Source organism: Melopsittacus undulatus, chromosome 10 (genome assembly GCF_012275295.1).
Source record: "Melopsittacus undulatus isolate bMelUnd1 chromosome 10, bMelUnd1.mat.Z, whole genome shotgun sequence".
NCBI lineage: Eukaryota > Metazoa > Chordata > Aves > Psittaciformes > Psittaculidae > Melopsittacus > Melopsittacus undulatus.
Genome location: NC_047536.1, coordinates 17,951,550 through 17,972,292, shown reverse-complemented (window position 1 = coordinate 17,972,292; position 20,743 = coordinate 17,951,550). Strand labels below are relative to the sequence as shown.

Genomic DNA, 20,743 nt, shown 5'->3' with positions numbered 1-20,743 from the left:
ACGAGCCGAGGCAGCGCCGGAGGGGAGCCGCCGACCGCGGCTCACTGCCGCTGTCCAGGGTGCTGACCGGAGCTGCCAGCCAGACGCTGTCCAGGGTCCTGATCTCAGCTGTCCTCTCCTGATACTGCCCAAGGTGCTGAGCGGAGTCCTTGGCCTTCCCCTGCCCAGCCTGCCTCGGGAGGGGTGGCTCGCTTCCCTTACCAATTCTCCCAAGTGCCGGGTTACTTTATTGGCCAACCCCACCGGCCCACCCCTCACGGAGTACAAAACAAACCACAGCGAGAGCTGGAAAAATGTGCAACGTCAACGCTCTCGGAGTCTACGTGTGGGAGACTATCGTTTTCTTCAGGTAAGGCTCGGCTTTACGGGAAAGGTGTGTGCGCACCGGGCGCTGCCGGGCTGGACTGCCGTGTCCACCCCGAGCTCGGGGCACAGCCCCTAGGTAGAGCCTCAGGCTTAGGACGGCGGCTTTCTTCCTATCTTGAGGGGCCTTTTCGCCTCCCCTCGGTTCCCCGAGGCTGTTTATCGCACAGCCCCGGGCTCGGGACTTTCCGCTGCTTTAGGAGTTACTCTGTTTAATTAGCACCGCAATCTCTCTAACCGCAGTGCTGAAAACATCGACCCCGGCTGGTTGCAAAGTGACAGCTAGTGGTGGCTGGGAATGCTGCACTTGAATTTGCCCGGGTAAATATTCCCACCTCGCCCCCTGCCTCATCCTCAGGTTGCAGGTTAAGGTGAGGTCCGTGGGATTCTTTCACTGCTTAGGTATGTTCACTTGAGAAATCGCGGGACTCCTTTTCAAAGAGGGCTCACCCTATCTCCTCAGCTTGCTATGCTGAAAGTCACATTAAGCAAGGAAATTCTTCCCAACTTTTTTCTTTCATGCTGTTTTCAACATCTTTTCCTTACAGAATCTAAATGAGAGCCAAAGGGGATATGGGGAGTTTTTACAATTATATCCATTATCAATCACCTAGCTGTACATTGATTCTGCTTTACATATGTTCAGTTTTCTGTTAAGTCTATCGTAGAAGAGGAACAGGTTTATCCATAAAGAATGTTTCTGGTCCGTTTCTCCCTGCACTGTTTTCATTAAATGGACAAAAATATCCAAACACCACCCACTATTGGAAGTTAGAAGCTCTTCTGTCTTTGCATGAATAATGGAGCCTGCTGTAGCAAGTGTTAGATGCCAGATACATGCAACTGGAAAAAAACAAACAAAAAAAAAAAAAAACAAAACAAAAAAAAACCTTCTTTCATGACCTGAACTTGCTCAGTCTTCGACTTATTTCAGTTTCATGGCTCTTATTTCTGCATTTCTGTATTTTATCAAAGGCTCATATTTTAATGGGAAAGAACAAACATTATTTACACCAGTATCACTGCTACAATACTTACTATTTTATGAAACATAGCAGCATACCTGCTGATACTGGTCAGACTTATCTAGCTAGCAGTCTCCTTCCTTTCAAAAACAGTCTTTTCAGGCATAAAAATTAAGGTATCCCTACTTTTTCCATAATTCCAGAGAAAAATCAAAGATAGCAAGACTGTGACATGAATTCAAAGCATTTAGATGTTTATCTGTTAGGTAAGCCAAGAAAGAAGTTCTAGAAATTGCTAAAGTCACCAGTATCTGAAAAATAATGCACAACACCCTATAGTTTAGAGCCATCCTTTCCCATTTTAGTCAGCCACAACTGTATAGCAGCACTGCACAATACAGTGGGGTGGACTATTAGGAAGCATACGTATGTGCATTAAACTCTTTAGTTTTAGATTAAGAAACAAGATCAAACAAACAAATGCTCTGGAATGTTGTCAATAAATAAGCCAAAGGGTAAAAGTAAAATAATGAAAATAAAGGGATCTCCAGGCTTGAGTTTCCTATGGCCTTGGACTAAAGCATCTGTCTGGCTTTTCTCTGAACTGCCTTAACAAGGGAAATTGATTGACACTTATCTTGCTGATCCTGTTCTATGATGCATGCTTATGCACTGCAACACACGTGAGCACTTACAGATTATCAGTACATCAATTAAAATCCTGGGCATTCAAAATCTTGGTAAACCAGTCACTTCAGTTTCTAATCTTGATATTTATACTGTTACAAATTGTATACCTATACCTACATGTGCTATATACAATTATATTGAATATAGAAGCTATTTCTGGCAGGATAATTTTCCTCAAATTAAGAAAAATTGAAAATGCTTTAATTCAATTGTAGGGAGAAGTTGAAACCAAATTGTTTTCTATTTTGCAATTATTTTCCAAACAAGGAAAAAAATAAAAAAGAAAAGAAAACAAACAGAAAAAAAAACCAAAGCAATAATTCCTGTTCAGAACTGACTAAGCAATGTTTTTCTTTTTACTCCCACTTTGTGTTATGTGTTCAGTTTATAATAGGCCAAAAAAATCTACCAGCCTTTCTGGTCCAGGAATAGCTTTGCTATTTCAGTTTCAGTAAGAGAATTTTATTCATTAACAGTCATTCATAAATTTAGTGTGCCAATTCCTCCTGCACTCCATCATGTAACACTTAAGAAAACCAAAACACACAAGCTGATAATCCAATAATCCACAATAAAAGCCTGCAGTGCTTTAAATTATGGTGTGTATCACACTATTGTCAGCCTGTCAAAAACATTACGGAAAGAGAATCCATTATATTTTAGCACATACCTCACAAAAATAAAGGGAAACCCAAAGTCCCAACAGAAAATTAGATACAGCTAATACAGGAAATAAGACTAGATCTGTTGTTTTAAAAAAAAATAATGTCCTTCAAGAGGCTTTTATCAAACAAGACCCCATGGGAAAGACTAACAGTTGGTCTGTAAATGCAAACGTTATGGCATTATCAACATATTTGTTTGTTACAGTTGGTGTGTTTTGGAAGGCATTTGCACTAAGAGGCTCATCCTGACATACCTTTATTTGTGGAAGAGCATTTCCTATTTTGCTACCTGCTTTCTCAGACTGCAGTCACTTAGCTGTGACTAAGACATTTACTAAGACCCTGAATAGAGTCAGGATGGAAACTGGATTTGGGTGGGAGATGAAGTGTCTTCTGACAGGCTGCTTGACCAGCCTTTGCTTACACATATCTATGTAAGGCAAAATACTTTCTTGAGAATAAAAATAGCTTGCACATTATTTACACAGGGACTTCCAGATGTCTTGCTTTTATCTGTGGAGACACACATTTTCCTAAAGTCTAACTACATACACTGCATATCCTATTTCAGTTGAGAATTCCTTCATGCAGAAACAAAACCTATCCCTACCCTATGATGATCTTGCCTGGGTTTTCTGTTGTACCCTCACATTTTAACAGCTGTAGTGGTCCAGAAACACCACTGCATAAGCCTGGGGGTAGAAATGCACCTTGTACAAGTTAGGAGACAAAAGGTAGCCTAGAACTGGTATCTCACCCAAGTGAAGACTGTCTTGTGAGGCTTTGAGTTTGTTTGGGTCCGATTCTTGTCCTAACTGCACTCCTGTATATCAGAATCAGCAGCATGACCTTCATCAAATCAAGACCAGAGTTGGCCCCTCCTGAACAGCAATCTGTCAGCTAGGAGTAGTGATTCAAGGCTACTGCTCCAAGTGACTCAGAAGCTAGAAGTTGCTGCCAGCCTCAGGCCTTATTGAATGCTCTGACTGGCATTTTCATTTTCCCTCCTGTCAGTAACAGGGCTACTTGATTCCTGTTTTTAAAACACTAAGATGCCATTGTGAATATGCCACCTTAACTTTTAGGAAAAAGTGTCTGTCCTTCCATTAGAGATTTGACAAGCAGGTGATTGGAAAGCTGCTGGTTTCAGCCCCTTGGTAATAAAAGACAGGAAGAAAAAGGAGCAAAGTGCATGTTATCTCTAAACTTTCTGTTATAGTCTGCAGTGTTAGATAACATTAGAGGTACCTGTGAGCAAAGCACCAATAAGAGTCATTCGGAGCCAAAAGCTAAGCAAAGTAGCAGATATTCTCCACAGTTAAAGAATATTTTCCTCACAGGAGCTAAAAGCTACTGCAAGTTGTGCCTTTTGACCTGTTGTGCCTCTGCTGAGTCAGTCAGCTCCTCTACAAAATAGCAAAGGCTTGGACTAGATAGCTATAAGGACACTCTTCAGCTTCTTTGGTCTGCAACCTCTAATAGCCCCATTAGAGACCCTGATAAAAGGGTTTCATATTCAGGGTTTGATAACGTGATGAAGTAAACAATCCTACCTAAAAATCATCATTAAATCACTTCACAAAGAAAGCATAATTTTGTGTCATCCCAGTAGAAGCACAAAATGTTTGGGATCCTGCCTTCTGCAGGGACTTTGATACACACTTCCATCCCTCCATAAACAACTCATTTGCATGTAAGGCAATTAAAACAAAGCAATATAAAATATGCAAGACATTTTCTAACGCAGTCTAATCTTAACCCTCCTTTCTAAACCGCTGCCTGCCTCCAGACCTGTAACTTGGATAGATCCGAACAAAAGAAAGGCTCCACAAATGTCTAGGCAAAAATCATTTCCCCTCCTTACCCTGAGTACAAGGAGCAAGAAACCCATAGATAATCAACTTGTTTAAAAACATTACAAATAATGATACCATTTCTCATATGCACTAACAAAAATCCCTTTGTCTCCAAGGCAGTGGTGCTGTGCAGATTTTAGGTAATACAGGTGGGCTTTCCACCTTGATTCCCACTGAATATTAGCTTATACTGCAGCAAGTCCCACTGGCAGAACATGTATTTACTGTTAAAATACCTGAAGGAAGGTGCTTCTGGAAAGAGAACAATATATGGGGGGAACAGTAGGGTCCTACCCTTATCTGTAAGGGCATATGAATTATCATGTAATCATATGAATTGTGTGCAGAGGCTTCCTTCAAGAACAAGAACTTAAGCAGGAAAACTTTCCCCCCCCCCTCATTCCTCATCTCCCATGAAAGAGGTGTTGGTCACCCTGATGTATGAAGCAAGTCAGCAGCAAAGGGCCCACTGACTCGGTTTTAAGTGCCTCAGATTTAATAGCACAATCTGAAGTTTAAGAAGTTCATTCTGCTACTGACTAAGAAATTGAAGTCAAAAAGGAAAGCACTTGCAAGCAACAGCCCACTGCAGTTCCCCTGGTCTTGGGTAAACACTTCCTCTTGGCAGCTTCTGAAATTCATCTTACCAAATCCTCATGAGCTGACCTGGATAGAAGAGGATCCCAACACCTGAATTAAGATGTTAATCAATGCCCAAAATTAAATTACTTTATTAACTCAGCACCAACCAGTGATCATTCATCTGTGATAGAAAACCAGCAGAGAAGTCTGTTCTCATTTCATCCTAGCATGCAGGTTAAAAGGGCTCTCCAAATTCCAGTGCTGAGAACAAGATGTTAGATCACCTAATGATCATGATTGCTATTTAGGTACTGATGAAAGACAAGGGTTTTAAAAAAAATCATACCTAAAAAAGGACAACACGCAAATGAAACCCACAACATTTAAATACATCAAATAATCTAAAATCTATTCACTGTGTTTCATTTGCTCATTTTCTATAACCTGGAGCTTTTCCAGGAATCCTAAAGTGACTACAAGTATTAAGATGACAGACAGGCTGATAATGCATTTTGACTTCTCTCTGTTTTATTTGCCTGCATCAGCTCTCACTGTTGAGGCACATTAAATGAGGGTTTCACTATTTCCAGTAAATTACCCTTTCGCTATCATTACCTTGCATACTTTCTATTGACCTTTATCTGTCAGCAAAAGCAGAATGATTTCTATCATTATGAAGGATGGCTACACCTGTGCACCTCATACCCTTCAGTAAAAATGGCTCATCATATTCTTTCCCATGCTTCCAGTGTCATTCCAGCACACCCTCCCCACCATGACTGGATTCAATTTGTTGATTGAAAGTCATTCCAAGCACTTGTGATCATTTCAGTTTGGAGAAAAATAAGAGTTGGGCTAAATGAAGCAAAAAGGAAGGAGCGGGAGAAGCAGGAATTGCTGCTGCTGCTTCAGTGCAAGGCACTGGAAGGATTGTTAGCAGCCATGACCAGACAACTCAACACCAGACTGTCTGGCTGCTGACTTCTAGACCTACTTGCACAGGCCAGAAAAGAGCAACTTTTACATTGCATTCAGCATAAAATACTGCTCTTTCAGCAGGTCAGTTCTCCTTATAAAGGGAAGAAAAAACCCAACCCAGCACCTCTTCTGTTTCTCACCCTTGCCCCAAATTGTCCAAAAAATTTATGTTTGTGTTTATAAAATCAGACAACAGAAACCATTTCCCTCAAAGGGAGGTGGTTTGCATTGCTATTTCTTTGCTAAGATGAATGGTTTGTTCACAATTACGTTTCTCCCTTAATCTCCTGGGAAACTGATGATGCATTCTAGTTGATCTGGTCCTGGTGGTCTGCATGCTTTGATCCCACTGGTACTATAGATCAGATACACACCTCAAAGCCACTCCTAAATGTCAGATACTTCAAGAGACTGATGCACAGAAACTCAAAAAACCAAAATATAGCCTTTATTCCCTCAGTACGGCCAAAGCCCAGAGAGGGCCTGCAGAGAGCAGAAATAGATGGAAACAGATGCACCCATCATTTACACGTGCTGAGCGGTCCCCATTATAAGGGCAATTATTTAATCCACATAATGCACCACAGTAAGCTGCTGATTTGGGGACTGCAGCACATCTGGCTGGTACATAGACACAGTTGGCATCCTGTAAATACATCTCTGCTGGATCTAAGTGCCAGCTGAGAAACACAGGAGAAATCTTAATTTACTAAACCCCATGAAATTTGGGTTTTGAGAGAGAGAAGGAAAGAAAAGAATACACTACTGCACCTGCTTTCCTTTTGATTTCTCCATCTTTCCACTGTGGCTCACAGCCTGCTAAGTTAAAAAACAGAAGGCAAAAAAAGACAGAACACCCAAATGCCTCAGCAGACAGCCAGGGAACTCTCTTGTTTTTATCAGTGCCTCATTACAGGGTGGGTGAGGAAGGAAAGCACTACCAAAATGTTGCCAAGACAAGGAGTGTCGCATGCATAGAACAGCAGGGCTTGCAGTGCAATCAATCATCGCACGCGCTGCCTTCAGCTGAAAGCTGCCAACAGCAGCTCCCCTCACAAGCCTGCCCCGCAAGCAATGCCTGTCCCTGCAGCCACCCACCCAGCATGAGGATCCTGCCCTCCAGCCCCAGCAGGGGTGGAGCAAACACACAAATCAATAACAAAATCAAAACAGCAACAGAAGTGGGATTGACGGTGGGTAGGGCCATTATTGCATGCGCCTGGTTCAGCAGCAAGATGGAGCTGAGCCAGGAATCATGCAGAAAATACAACAGAACTCATGACTTCTAGCTTTTCCTTCATTTTCTTTGTATTTTCCCCGTATTTTAGATGATGCAAGTAAGAAGATGCTTTGTACAAAGCTCCAAGCAAAAAACCCTCTTCCCCATTCTAATGGGGTAGGTACCTTAAAAGCATGAGGGTCAGTTGTTATCAGCACCCTTTAAAAAATCCTTAGCTCCAAATGTTCTTGTTGGTGTCAAAAAAACCCTATGCAAGATGGGCCGAGTCCCCCATTCCAGCAGGACCTGTGCACTGCATGTGTTTAACACAGCTGGGATTAGGGTTTCAATGCTCTGAATCCCTAGGTGGGTCTTGTAAAAACCACACAGGCCATGGACAAAAGAAAAAGTGACTTTTTCATGAGGTATCTTTACAGTGTTATCTCTTTCTTCACTCTCAGTGTTTTCATCCTCAGGAAGCACTTCCTGAGCAGGGCAATAGTTCCTGGCATATCCACACACAGAAATTTCCCCTCACCAGAACTCCCAAGGCCTGATTTACAGACCAAAATGCATGCATTCCAACTCTAATGCCACCCCACCTACCTGAGAATTGCAAGCATCCTCCAGCTTTCAGCCCCATCCATCACACCCTGACATGGAGCTATGGGCTTAGAAATCATCTCCCAGCAGCATGGCTGACAAAGAACAAGCTTCATCAAACAACCTACTCTCCCGCACCAACATGGGCCCTGCAGCACTGACAGGGTTGAAGAAATAGGGGTTTTGTCAGGGAGCTGAAGAAATTGAAGTCAGAGGGCAGCTGGTGTGGGATAGAGAAAAGTCATCCTGGGCAGGGGAGCTAGAGTTTAGCCATTTCATCATAGGCCATGAATAAACTGATAAATTACACCCAGAATCAGACAGCACAGAGGGAACATTCATCTCCAGCAGGGTATTTGTGTTGCAATGATAACTAATTCCATCAGAAAATATGATTTTACACAGCACAAAATACACACGAGGAGCCTTAGTTTTACTGTGGGACCCACAATGTTGTAGGCAGATTGCGCACATTAACTCAGGACGCCTTTCAAAGGATCTGCAGCAAAAAGTTTCATAAAATAAACCCCACAACCACGCTGCACTGCATGTTCCAGCTCTCAGAAAAGAATTACATTCATACGACCTCTGATTTATCAAGAAAAAAGAAGCAGTTACAATATTCATAGCCAATCTTAACAAGCATCATAAATCCTTAAACTAAAAACTAATTTTTGAAGAGCTGCTGCAGCAAGCTATTTAAGCTGATGAAAACACAACTGATAATGCAACCGCAGAGCTATAGATAGGAAAGGATCCACTATCTCTCATAGTTCTGACACTTGTCTGGTCTGTGATCTAAAAACCTCCTGACGTCAATTGAGGTTCCCACCGCAGCTCTCTGTCCAGACACTAAATCAAGAGCACGTCAGGGAAGAGAATATTACTCCCTTGAATAAGAAACCTCATCAACAAAGAGATTTCCCCCTCCCTTTGTTTACTGCATTCAGTAAGGCTGTTTATACAAAACTTTAAATACCTGATTAGACCCCTTGACTTTAAAGGGAATATTCAGCATGTGTGACGCTAGACACACGCCTTTGTCTTTGTAGGGATTTTTCTCCTTTGTTTTTTTCTAATCAAAAATGCATTTATAACTTTTTTCTTTTTCAACCCTTCAGTATATGCACATATAAGAGTCAACAGTGGTGTTTGCTGGGTATATTTCAAAGTGATTAAAACCTGAGCACTGACTTTTGCTTCTCTAATGTTGAGGATAAGTTTTCCAACCCGTCTCAGTGGCTGAGGCTCATACCTCTCCAGGAAGTCACAACTTGTGTTCCAAGAGCTGTAGATGCTTCTGGAAGAGGGATTAGTTGGGAATGCTGCTAGAGAAAGCCTGCAGCTCAAAAAGGGGTTTCATACACACTTCTTTTTAAGTATGCAATAAGCAAGAGTGACCGGGCACCATAAGAGAGTTTTGAAAAACAGTCCTCATAAAAGCAGGGATCTTGCAAGCAGCTGAGCACTATTCCCATGCAATCTGTTGGTCTCCCTGTGCTCTTCCCATCTCAGCTATCCAAAATGGGCAGATTCCCACCCACTCAACCCCCCCCCAAGCTGTCTAGTCATTTATTATTTTCTTATTGCTCTGTTCAGGCAGCATCAGCAATTGTTCCAAGTGCTGGTGCCTTTCCATAGAGTTAATCAGTGTAATTGGGATGTTTTATAGTCCTGGACAGGGTGTTTTGCCATATGGCATAGGATCCATAGGCTGCAGGAACGTGACAGTGGAACACAGACACCAGAATGCTGCAGTCTGAAGCAAAAGTTTTTTCCCCTCACTCCAGTGAAGTTGATGAAGCTTTCTCTGGATGGGAATAACCACAGAGGGTTAATTTCCCAAGGCTCATGGAAAAGCAGCTCCCAGCTCCTCTCCTCTTGTACAGTCACAGGGACAAGCAGTAACATGTGCAGGATCTCAGAGTGTTTCAGGATCCTTTGGGTTAAAACTTTAACTGATTACATTCTGCTGCTACTGCAATGCAGTTACTTCTGGTGCAAAAGCTAGAATTGGTTTAAGCAGCTCACAGCAACAGAGCACAACCAGCCAGGACAGAGACAGCAGCATTAACAAGCCTACTTTTTCTTTCCCCATCCCTCTGCTCCCGCCATGAATAGAGATAAATCACAGCTTATTGCCCATTTCTTTCCCAGAGCAAGATCGCTTTCTCGCAGGTTCTCAGAGTCCGTATTTCACCAGTCTCACTGTACATGATTATTTTCCTATCCTACCCCATACCTTGCTGCATAAGATCCCAGATGAATTAAGAAAACAACCAAATCCAAATTTCCTCTCCACCTTTGAGAATTAGTTCTGCAAATGCAACCCTGTAGCACACCCCATAACCACACTGCAGGGACAGTAATTACCAGGAGCTGAGCATGACCACATGGATCACAATCAGTACTGTGCAACCAGCACATTTTTAACATTCATAGCTCCTACTCTGCACCATGACAGGCCAAAAATAAAGAATCAGGGCTCTCTTCTCCCCATACACCTCCACTCTTTATGCTGTCCACCTGTACCACTGTAGGACAGGAATTCAGATGTGGCAGAAAAACACACGAGTTTCATCCTTTTTAATTGAATTGTGTATCAATATTGATTGTGCTATTAATTTTGATAGTAAATCTAATCATTTAAAATAGTCTGCATGCAGTCTCTGCCAAGCCTTCCCAGGCCAGTCTGACAGCATTTCCCTCCAGATAACACAATGTGCAGTCAGAAATAGCAGCCTGAATACAGAGTTTAGAGCTGCCCCTTTCCCTTGGAAGATCTCTCATCTGTCCCTCCTTCCTCTTTCTGCCTGCTGAGGACACAACGGAGACAGGCAGCATCAGCCGAATGCAGTGGGCTCTGCTGAACTCCAGTCCCTACTCAAGGGATTCCATGCCCAAGAGGCATCATCTCAGCAACGAGGGAGATGATCAGGAAGAGTGGTGAGTTGTTATGGTTAACACCCATCAATCATGGGCAACACAATGCCTTTCTATACCCAACCATCTGATGTCCTCTCTGTGACTATACCAAAACCTCTCCGTTTTAGTGACTCCAGCAGGCTCCAAGTTGATTAATTCTCTTGTGTCCCCAAGAGCTCAAGCTGCTCTAGCTTGGCTTTGAGGGTAACAGGAGAAACAGTTATGCCAGTTCCCTCAGCCTGCCTCAAAGGCCTGATGGATAATCCTCTCCCCTGGGATACCAGCTTACAGAAAACATCACATTTGAAGAATGCTACTCCCAACACATTCCTGCCAAGCTTTTGGGCTTGAATTGTGTTTTGAAAATAAACCCCTCCAGAAACCTTTGCTGAGCAGCACTGAACCAAGGTAAAGCAATCAGGTATCTATTTCCCAACATACGAAGAACCTAAGCACAGGAATAACTCAGTGCTGTTCTCAAGGCACTGATGCTGCACCAGTTTACCTTCATAGGGACCTGAGCCTCCCACACTTTGCAGAGAGACATTTTCTCTGCAAACACTTGTTTTCCAACAGTTTGTGCTTCTGCTGCCAGACGTTATTTTTCACCCTCAGAATTAATGATTAACAATTTAAATTATTTGACAGGAGAATAGAGGCTCTGTGCTAATTAAATTCCTTCATCATTCCTCTTTGAAAAGAAAGAGGAATTAGTATGTCTCAGTATCAGCATTCCACCAGAACAGGGCAGTTTGTGATGTTTGACCTAAGTAGATGGACAACCATGGACACAGCAGAAAAGGCATGAAAATGTTGCACAGGAGCCATACAAATAGGGGAAGGAGGCACAAACAGCCAACTGGGGAGCTGGGAACCAAGCAAACTGACATGTCCATACTGCAGAAGAGCTACTTTCTAAACCAAGTAACTTGTGATAAGAATAACATGTCTGTTTAGCTGCAGCAAAAATAAACAGTGCCTCTATAGGGTGGGAGAAACAGGTAATAAATGCCCTGCAAAGCCTGACTTCTCCATTTTAAGGAAAGCAGTTCTGAAGAGCTGGGGTGTCCATCTCCACTAGCTTTCACATTCACATACCTGCTAGTGGGCTGGACCTCCTAGAGGCTCAGTGGTGCCTGCCTTCACGCCAGCATTAATACCACAGAAGATTATGATAGTTCATCGACCCTTTGAAGAGATCCTTCCCATTGTTGTTGCTGTGATGATTGCCTGATAGCACTTTCTCTGCCAGATCCTCTAGGGATTACACCAGCATAAATAAGATAAGCCGCTGTGTGGCTGCTATTAAAATGCGCCAAGAGGCTCTTGGCTCAGACAACACTCTTGCACCAATGCAAACTACATCCTCGGTGGTTGTTACATGTTTTGCCTCCTTTTGCTTATTCAGAGAACAAATTTTCTCTCTGAAAGGCACAACTCACCGTAAAGTTCCAATTCTCTCCTATTGCAAATAATTTTTGAATCACATGGTAATTTCCCTTGTCCCTGTTGGGCCAGGAGATGAACACTCCTGTGGGAAGTTCAAAGGTGCTTCTGCAAGAGCTAAGGGATGTAGAAAATCCCAGAAAGCTCCCTAGGCAGCACATTCAGGTCTGTCTTGTCCTGCTGTAAGAGAGCAGTAGTGGATAGCTTTTTAGGGTGCTGCCTGAGCTAAACTGCTGTAGCAAAGCTCAGTTGTCACAGCCAGAGTGACCATTTCAGGGTTGTGCTAGATGTGATCCATTCCCCCTGAAGTATAGTGGGGAATAGCCTCCCTGTAGCATTTCCTACTCTTACTTCTGAGCTAGAGAGTAGGTACATCTGCCTGCTGCTGGCAAGGCTTTGCTATGCTCTCATCCCCCGCTTTCCTGCCTTTTCTTGTTAAATCTAGGGGGGAAGTTAACTGCTAGCTTTAGGAAAACATTTACTAACTAAATAGAAACTGGAAGAAACTCTGAACTCATCATTCTTAGGTCACAGGTGAAAACACACAGCAGCCAGAGCTTCTACAACATGCACCAGGAGAGAGGAAACCACATCTGACAGTTGCAGCATATTCCCAAAGGTGCTCACAGAAACTGTTCAAGGGATGGGTGTGAATATGCAGAAAGTAGTGGGGCTATGAGAGGGTGGTCCTCTCCCAGACAGGTATACGATTCATTTATCCAAATATACACTTTCACATAGGAGCTGAGCCCATGAAATTCATTCACATACAACTTCAATGCAGAAAGAATCAGAAAATGGCATCCAAGAAACATCAACAGACTCACTGGGACTGAGCCTATTCAGCACAGCCTTTGACACTGAATTTACAGGAAGGATGAGCACCAGTTTTTACTTTTAAAATGAATGCCAGGGAAATTGCAGTTTCTAATTATCTTGTTGCACTTAATGCTTATTAGATTTGTACTGCCTCTTCCCCCTAACTTTTCCGATTCCATATACTTCCTCCAGTCTACAGTTAATAAGAAACCAGTGTAGTGCACTATCTGGCATCTTGCTGCTGAAGTGGCAGAAGTCTGGTTACCAGGTCATTTGCTGCTTAATTGAAAACTTTTCTCTCGACTCATTGCCATGCAGCCACTCTATTGGAATGCAGTAGTCAAGCCTAGTATTGATTGTCCTCCCACCCCCAGCTTTCTTCCGAGTTTGCAAATCAATTGCACCCTGTTGTTTTCCTTCTAAGAGGAAAAAACCCCAAACACATCACCCATTCCACAGCCCCATCTGCCCCTGAAACACAGTGGTTTGGCTTTGCATAGTTTCTTAAAGAAGAGATGGGGACAAAAAAAGAAATGGCACACTGCTACAGTAAAAGCTACATTCACACTGTGTCAGGTCACCTCCAAGCATGAGTGTGCATCAGCCAGGTCCAGTGTGGGAGTGGATGGTGAACATATAAAGGGTGAATGAAATCTTACTTTTACACTCTCACAGGAAGTGATCTGGAATTTATCTCCCTTCCTGTTGTATAAATTAAGCCGTTTTAAACAGGTAAAAGTCTAGTCATCAAAGAACATCATTGCAGTTGCAGCTTGCAAAAGCAGCCAGACTGCAGTTGTGAGTTTGCAGGATTGAAAACCAGGGCTTGGCAAGCCACCACTGCTAATGCTAAAGAGAATCAATGCAATACAGGTTACTAGAGACTCATGAGGTTCAAATTATGGTTCCCAAGTGCTTTTGAATCCCACCTGTTTCTAAAGTCCTGAGGAACTTGGAGGAATAAAATGCTCTTGTCAAGGCCTTATATAGATAACATTTGTCTCAGCTCAAGCTTGCACTGTATGAACAGGTTTCTGAGGGGAAGGCTACATTAAGGCCCTGCACAGTAATCACCCCCAAATTCTTCCTGGTAGATCTTGTGTCAGTACCTAGCATTATTCTCCTAAAAAACAGCAGGTTTGGCTACTGCATCCTCTTGAGGCAAGAAATGCAGAACTTCAAGATGACATCCTCCTGCTGTAGGACTCCATGGTGTCATCATTTGCTAGATCATACCTACCTAAATATCTAGTGCCTGTTGTAAACATGCTTAGGCCTCTCAGCTGCACTGCCACAGTGGTTTCTTCACAATTCCCACACATCCTTTGTACTTTGAAAGGATTCAGGGGGTTTGCCAAGTGTGAATCAATGAGCCTCACTTCCTCCTGAGCAGCTTTCTCTGGCTAACACATTTGCATTGCAACAAGGCTTGTAGACTTTAACCGTGAGCAGGCACCTGAACCCACAAGTAGAGACAGCTCTTGCCCTAAGCACATTGGCATGCCACTTCTAGGTACATCGATTTTGCTAATCTAGGCAATTTTATTCTATACTTCCAGCCTAGGAACAGTCTGTGGTTGAGTAGACACTGTTATAACCATAAGGAAAGAACTGAATAATGTCTATTCCTGTCCTGAAAAAAATCAAATCTTTCAGCAAAGTTGAAAACGAGCACCTAGCATCAGTGGCCACTTATTCCTGCATGGATGGCAACAACCAAGACCTTCTAAGCCCAAATCATCACCCTGTAGATCTTGCAGAATCCCATAGAGTCAGAAGGCACATTGCCAGCCTCAGATCTTCATCATCTGCAGAGAAATTGGTAATTTCATTCTTTCTGCCCCAGAGGCCATACAGGTCCCCAGAAGATTTTATTTCCTTTCGTTCTCAACCCAACATGAATAACATTTCAGGGTCACACTCCAGACACCTCCCAGTCCAGAGACCATGTTGCTCTGTTGAACTCAGACCCCTGCATTGCAGGTACCAATAGCAAATGCTGGACTGGCCAGCAAGAGGGAAGCAAAGCTGCATCTATCCTCTACAGACCCACAGGCTCTGCAGGAGCTATACAGTCACATGACACTCATTTAACCCTTGAATTCCAGATTGCTCTGATCCTACCTGGGAAAATTGGGCTGTCAGGATACCAAATATGCTCCTTGCTATTTGCCATGTAATTAAGCAGAACTTGCTGCCCAAGGCTAATCTCAGAGTGTGTTTTACCTGTGGAGCTCAGTGCCAGAGTTCAGATTTGTAATTTAGTGGCATACCAAGGAGCTATACCTGAACTCACAAAAGGATTTTCTCCACTCATCATCCCTCTGCTACTTTGGTGGCAGCTGGGATTCTGTATTCAGAGATGTTTGGGCTGGGCAAACAAATTAGCAGAGACCAGCTTCATTAGGAATTCACATGGGTACCCATCTTGCCTCACAGCAGGAATGAGATGCTGACTGTTCTCTTTCTGGACCCCAAACCCTCCCCAACATGGGATGTACGCTAAAAATCTCCTCTTTCTTTCTACTCACACAGCCTGGCAGCCTCTAAAGAAGCTGAAGCAGCAGCACGATCTGCCCCCAAACCCATGTCTCCTTCCGATTTCTTGGATAAGTTGATGGGGCGAACTTCAGGATATGATGCCAGGATCAGGCCAAATTTTAAAGGTATGCATGAAAACCTGCTTCGTGACTTTGTTTCAACTTAGGACTGAAAACCGCATGCAATCTTCATGAGTGCCTCCTTAGCTGTGTACGGAATATGAACAATCTTAATTCATATGAAATATATACATTAATGAGGGATTTGGCACATGGATTTTCTAGATGTCTGGTAAAGCACTTGACTTCTGCTCAGAATGGAAACAACCTTGTAACAGCTTTGCATGCAGGAAAAACTCCAATATAGAGATCAGGGATCCTGCCAAACCAAGCAGTGACTGGCAGGGAGCTGAACACCTCAGGTAAGGGGAAAGGAAAGCCCAAGTTTTTCCTCCTACAGTCACTGCTCACAGCACCTTCCAACAGTGGGCAATGCTCCCCCCTTAGACCCACTGAAGCCAAAAGGAGTATTTCCCAGGGGAACTCATTAAGATGCCAGGGCAGCTCTGACCCACCGTGATCCCCATAGTAAAAGGGCTATACGTTAGCACCCACAGCTCCATTTCACACCTGGATTCCCCAGTTCACCCTACGCTCACTGGCAGCCAAGCAACATAGAAACAGACCCTGAGAGAGGCAACAGAGCCTCTTTTTACTCCCCAAAACACCTCTAACAGAGTTGGGTTTAGGGGACTTCTTTTGGTGGGTTTTTCCACCTGCTCTCATGGAAGATGTCCCTGCCTATAGGAGGGGGCTTGGAACTAGAGGATCTGTAGGGTCCCTTTACAACTCACACCATTCCCTGGGGTTTTGTTGTTTTCTTTATCTGAGCTCATTTTCCCAGAACTATTTGCCCTTGAATTGCACCCGGGTATAAAGTGGGACCTGCCTCCTCTCAGCCACTGTCCAGCCCTCTTCAGTGTTCACTTCATTCACTTCTTTCCTACTACCGATTCCTCTTCCCCCGAGAAGCACAGGCAGTGCTAACATAAGACTCCTAGGACCTATTAATCCCAATAACAACACCTGCTCTGCAGCTGCAAACAACAAGCTCTATACTGGAATTTTAAACCCAAATACAGGTGGGATTCTTATGTCCTAGAAATCAACAAGGCAACAGAGAACATCGCTGGTTTTAACCCAAACCACAAAGAGTTAAAAAATCCACCCTATAAACCTGCCTACCACTAAATTATGCACACAGAGAAGAAATTAAACTTTAATATTTAATGAAATGTATACATTATCTTCCTGCTGAAGCAGCTGTATTGCATTTTTATTTGAGATAATTTAATTTCAGTTTTATTTCAATGAACCACACCTTCCCCACAGGGCAGTTTTGCTGGCTTAGCCTCCCACACATAAATCTGGCTCCAATTTATATAGGAGGCATAGGAGGTGCTTTACAGAGCTGGGGTTGCAGCTCTCAAAGCACATCATTTCAATTAGCTGCAGTTACTCATAAGGGCATCTTAATGGGTTAGTTCTAAATGAAAATAATACCAAAGTTCCGCATCAGATTGATTTTTGGGGAGGGGAAGATTAACATAAAGACTGCAGTTTTTCCTTAAATGCTGCAAGGTCTGGACTAGCTGTGGATTCACATTCCAAGAACAAGGAAGAAGCATTTGGGCTTTGCTTCAGGTTGGAGAAGGAAACCAGCAACTCTGACAGGGACAGGGCTGAATTCAGTAGGGGTGGACAGTGGACCTCTCACCCAGGCTGTACTCTTAACCCCACTGCTGGAAAACTACGTTCCTTCATAGCTGCATCCCACTGTAGAGCTGGTATGCTTCAGTGGTAAGCGGGGAAGTTTGTAGATCCTCACACAACCAACCAAACCCTGCAGAATCCTCATGGTGTCCGCTTGGACACAACGGGAATAGTGCAGTGCCTCAACAAGAGGTGGCCCAAGGAGAGCCTTCTTCAGTATGCACTGGGGCAGCCCTATCCCACACTCAGCTCCACATCAGCATAAGATCAGGAGTAAGACAGCCAAAATCCTCCATACATGTCAGCCATGAGCACATGCAATCATTCAGGAGATCAGCTTCATGTTCTGGATAAACCTTTCAGAGAAGACAAGTTGGTGAAGGGAGTGATAGAAAAGGCATCATTCTGTATCTGATATTTTAGCCCATACCTACATGTAAGCGTGAAGGAAGAGCTGCAGATATTGAACAGAGCTGCTGCTGAGTTGGTAAATGGCTGGCTAGGAGCTGGTTAGACAGAAGCCTGCTGGGATTGCCTGGGGCTCACACGAAGAAAATCCCAGTCACTGTTACATGGCTGCAACTTTATTCTTACAGAGGACAGGCACAAAGTTTCAGAAGAGGCCAAAACAGGAGAGAAGGAAAGGGAAATGAAGAGGAACAAACCAAGCTTCAAACGTTGCAATCAGGAAATTCCATTAATTTCCACACAGGAGGAAGTTTGCACTGATTAGAGGCACAAGCCTCTCGTTAAAGCCATTCCTCCCTCCAAGTATTTTATCTTGCAGCAACTGCCAGACTGCAGATGTGGACTTACAACGGTCAAGCATCACTCTCCCAGCCAGGCTGAGCCATCAGGCTGTTTGAAATGCAGACATCACCCCTGTTTCCAGAAAGGATGGGGGAATAATCTAAATATCCACGCTTGCTGCTTCCATAGATGTCATCTTCCCAGAAGCATCTGTTGCAGCGATGATACGAGATTAATTCCCCCATCATTAAAGGGGAACCTTGGTACCTGGGGAGGTGTCCTCTGATCTCTGCCTGGGCTGTCTTCCCCCACCACACACTAGGCAGCACAGAGACTCCTTTTTGCGTTTCCCCTCTAAGGCTCTAGAAATCTTCTCATTACATATGGGCAAGACACTGGTTCACCAGGCACCTGATATGGCTCTGCTTCCAGAACCTTCTCCAGCTTCCTGTGCTGAGCTGCAGCCCTTGGCATCATCCTCAGTGCAAATGCAACATTTTCAGCTCAGATTCACCAGACAATGTTGTGATCCACAGCAATACCTGTGGCCACCAGTATCACACGAGCAGACTAACCCTCATGCCCTCTAAACATAGTCTTTTAATTCCATAACCTCCACTCCCCTCCTTTGGTAGCCCCTTAACTTTCCCAGTATGAGCAGGCTAAGCAAAGCTTCTGTCTGAAAGAAAAAGCCCAGGAGAAGCATGGTCCAGAGCCTGGGAGTACCCTCTCCCAAAACAGGACAGCCAGAGAGCTTCCCCTGGCAGAGCCCTGTAACCTCTTATCCAACTGTGAGACTTAGCAGACACCACTATTACTATACGGGGTACTTACTCCTTTACCCAGCTTGAGCCCTACAGCATAGGCTTCCGTACCGACTCCGAAGGGAGCATATAGCCCAAGTTCAGGATCATTTAGATGCTTTATATGAGTATTTTAAAAATATAGAGCTCTAAACAAGAGGGTCTGACAATAGTCTCTCATCTCCTTTCAGGGTTACATTGCTATTGTGTTCAAGGTTAGCTTGCCACACATACAGCAATGCCAAGATAGCTAGAAAGCTGTCTTGCCTGGCTGTGATCTATTCCTTTTCATCAAAACAAGTCACAGAACAGATATATAAACACTATCCCAAACAAGGGAACAGAGGTGAAACAAGAGCATCATTTGATATCAAATTGGCACCAAAACCGACTAAGCTGGGTCATGCAGATCGCATTCTCATACTCACCCCTCAGTCACCCTGTTCCCATTATAGGTTTTAACACTACAGAGTGGAAATATTTTGTCTTCTAAGCACACAGTAAACTGTTCCAATCTCTATTTGTCATGCAGGCCCACCAGTGAATGTCAGCTGCAACATTTTCATCAACAGCTTTGGTTCAATTGCAGAAACAACTATGGTAAGTACAAATCACAGCACAGCTGCTCAGCTACTGGCTCAGCCTCATTGCACTCCCAGCTAATGCAGCATCACCCTCTTCTTTAGTGTGACCAAAGGAAAACATTGTCTCAGTGTTTCCAAGTTTATCTAAGCTTAGGATATATTAATGGTCAACACAAAAGACTCATTGCATGTAGCTGAGGATCACAGTCTGTACCTGCATCTCTACAAAAACACCATATAGGCAAAGTAAAATGGTCAGAAAAGGAAACAAATAGCCTTTTCTGAAGATCTGCCCAAGGCTCCAAGCTCAGACATTTGCAGACACTTTTTGTTTAAATGCCCATAAATCCACAAGTACGAATCACCACTGTGTGAAGGGAAATCAGCTGAGCTCAAATTCATTCTGCACCAGATTCCAGAACCCCAGAGATCACAAGAATTACTGGGTTACTTTCTTGAGAAAATTCTTCTGTAGACAGTGATTTTTTTAATAAAAAATAAAACCCCCACTATTTCCAAGTTAAGGCTCACTTCAGACAAAAATCACTGAACATTGCTATATCTAATTGACAAGACCTTAGGAGCAGAGGATCACTAGAACAGGAGATAATTGTTCCATCTGTAAACTATTAAAGATTGGTTGAGACATAACCAGTGAACAGCAAAGGAAAAACTCTGGAGGTATAGTGCCTTAGCTCCATGCTAATGAAAGTTAATCCAGTTACTCTTTGGTAACTCTTTTTCTGGAAAGATGTTGAATTAAGAATGCAAGATTCCAGGTGTTTTGTGCTTTCAGGCAGGATGTTATAGGCTTTACACATAGATCACACCCCTAGACCTGAACAAGACATTTGTCATGCATGTCACTGTCTGAGGAGTAAACAGCCCTATATCTGGGGTTGTAAGTCTTTTATGATACAAAATCCTTCTCCTGGAAATTATTTGGGTTTGGGAAAAGCTCACTTAGAACAGTAGAAAAAAAAGCTGTTACTCTGTCCAAGCACAAAGAAACACGTTTTCACAGCTCGATTGCAGCATTCAAAGAGAAGTATATTCATTTGTGTATAAAGCAAAAAAGAAAACAAAACTAGAAGCAAAATACACATCTATTCCTAATGTACTATTTTATTGGATAGCCCCTTTGGTGTTACATGCGTTAAATACTCTGTTCCTACACAATCT

At 43.3% G+C, this 20,743-nt stretch overlaps 1 protein-coding gene across 2 annotated transcripts in view; it reads left to right on the top strand.

Annotated features, from left to right (window-relative positions):
• Positions 1 to 293: 293 nt before the first annotated feature.
• The window catches only part of GLRA1 (glycine receptor alpha 1), a 36,337-nt gene continuing 15,887 nt past the window's right edge, over positions 294 to 20,743 (top strand). Inside the window, exons 1-3 of one of the 2 annotated variants that reach the window (XM_005147184.2) lie at positions 294 to 349; positions 15,647 to 15,777; positions 19,510 to 19,577. In XM_005147184.2, the coding sequence (XP_005147241.1) occupies positions 294 to 349; positions 15,647 to 15,777; positions 19,510 to 19,577 (255 nt within the window). Of the gene's footprint in view, positions 350 to 9,024; positions 9,081 to 15,646; positions 15,778 to 19,509; positions 19,578 to 20,743 lie in introns of those variants that run through there. The other variant, XM_005147185.2, reaches the window with a different exon arrangement.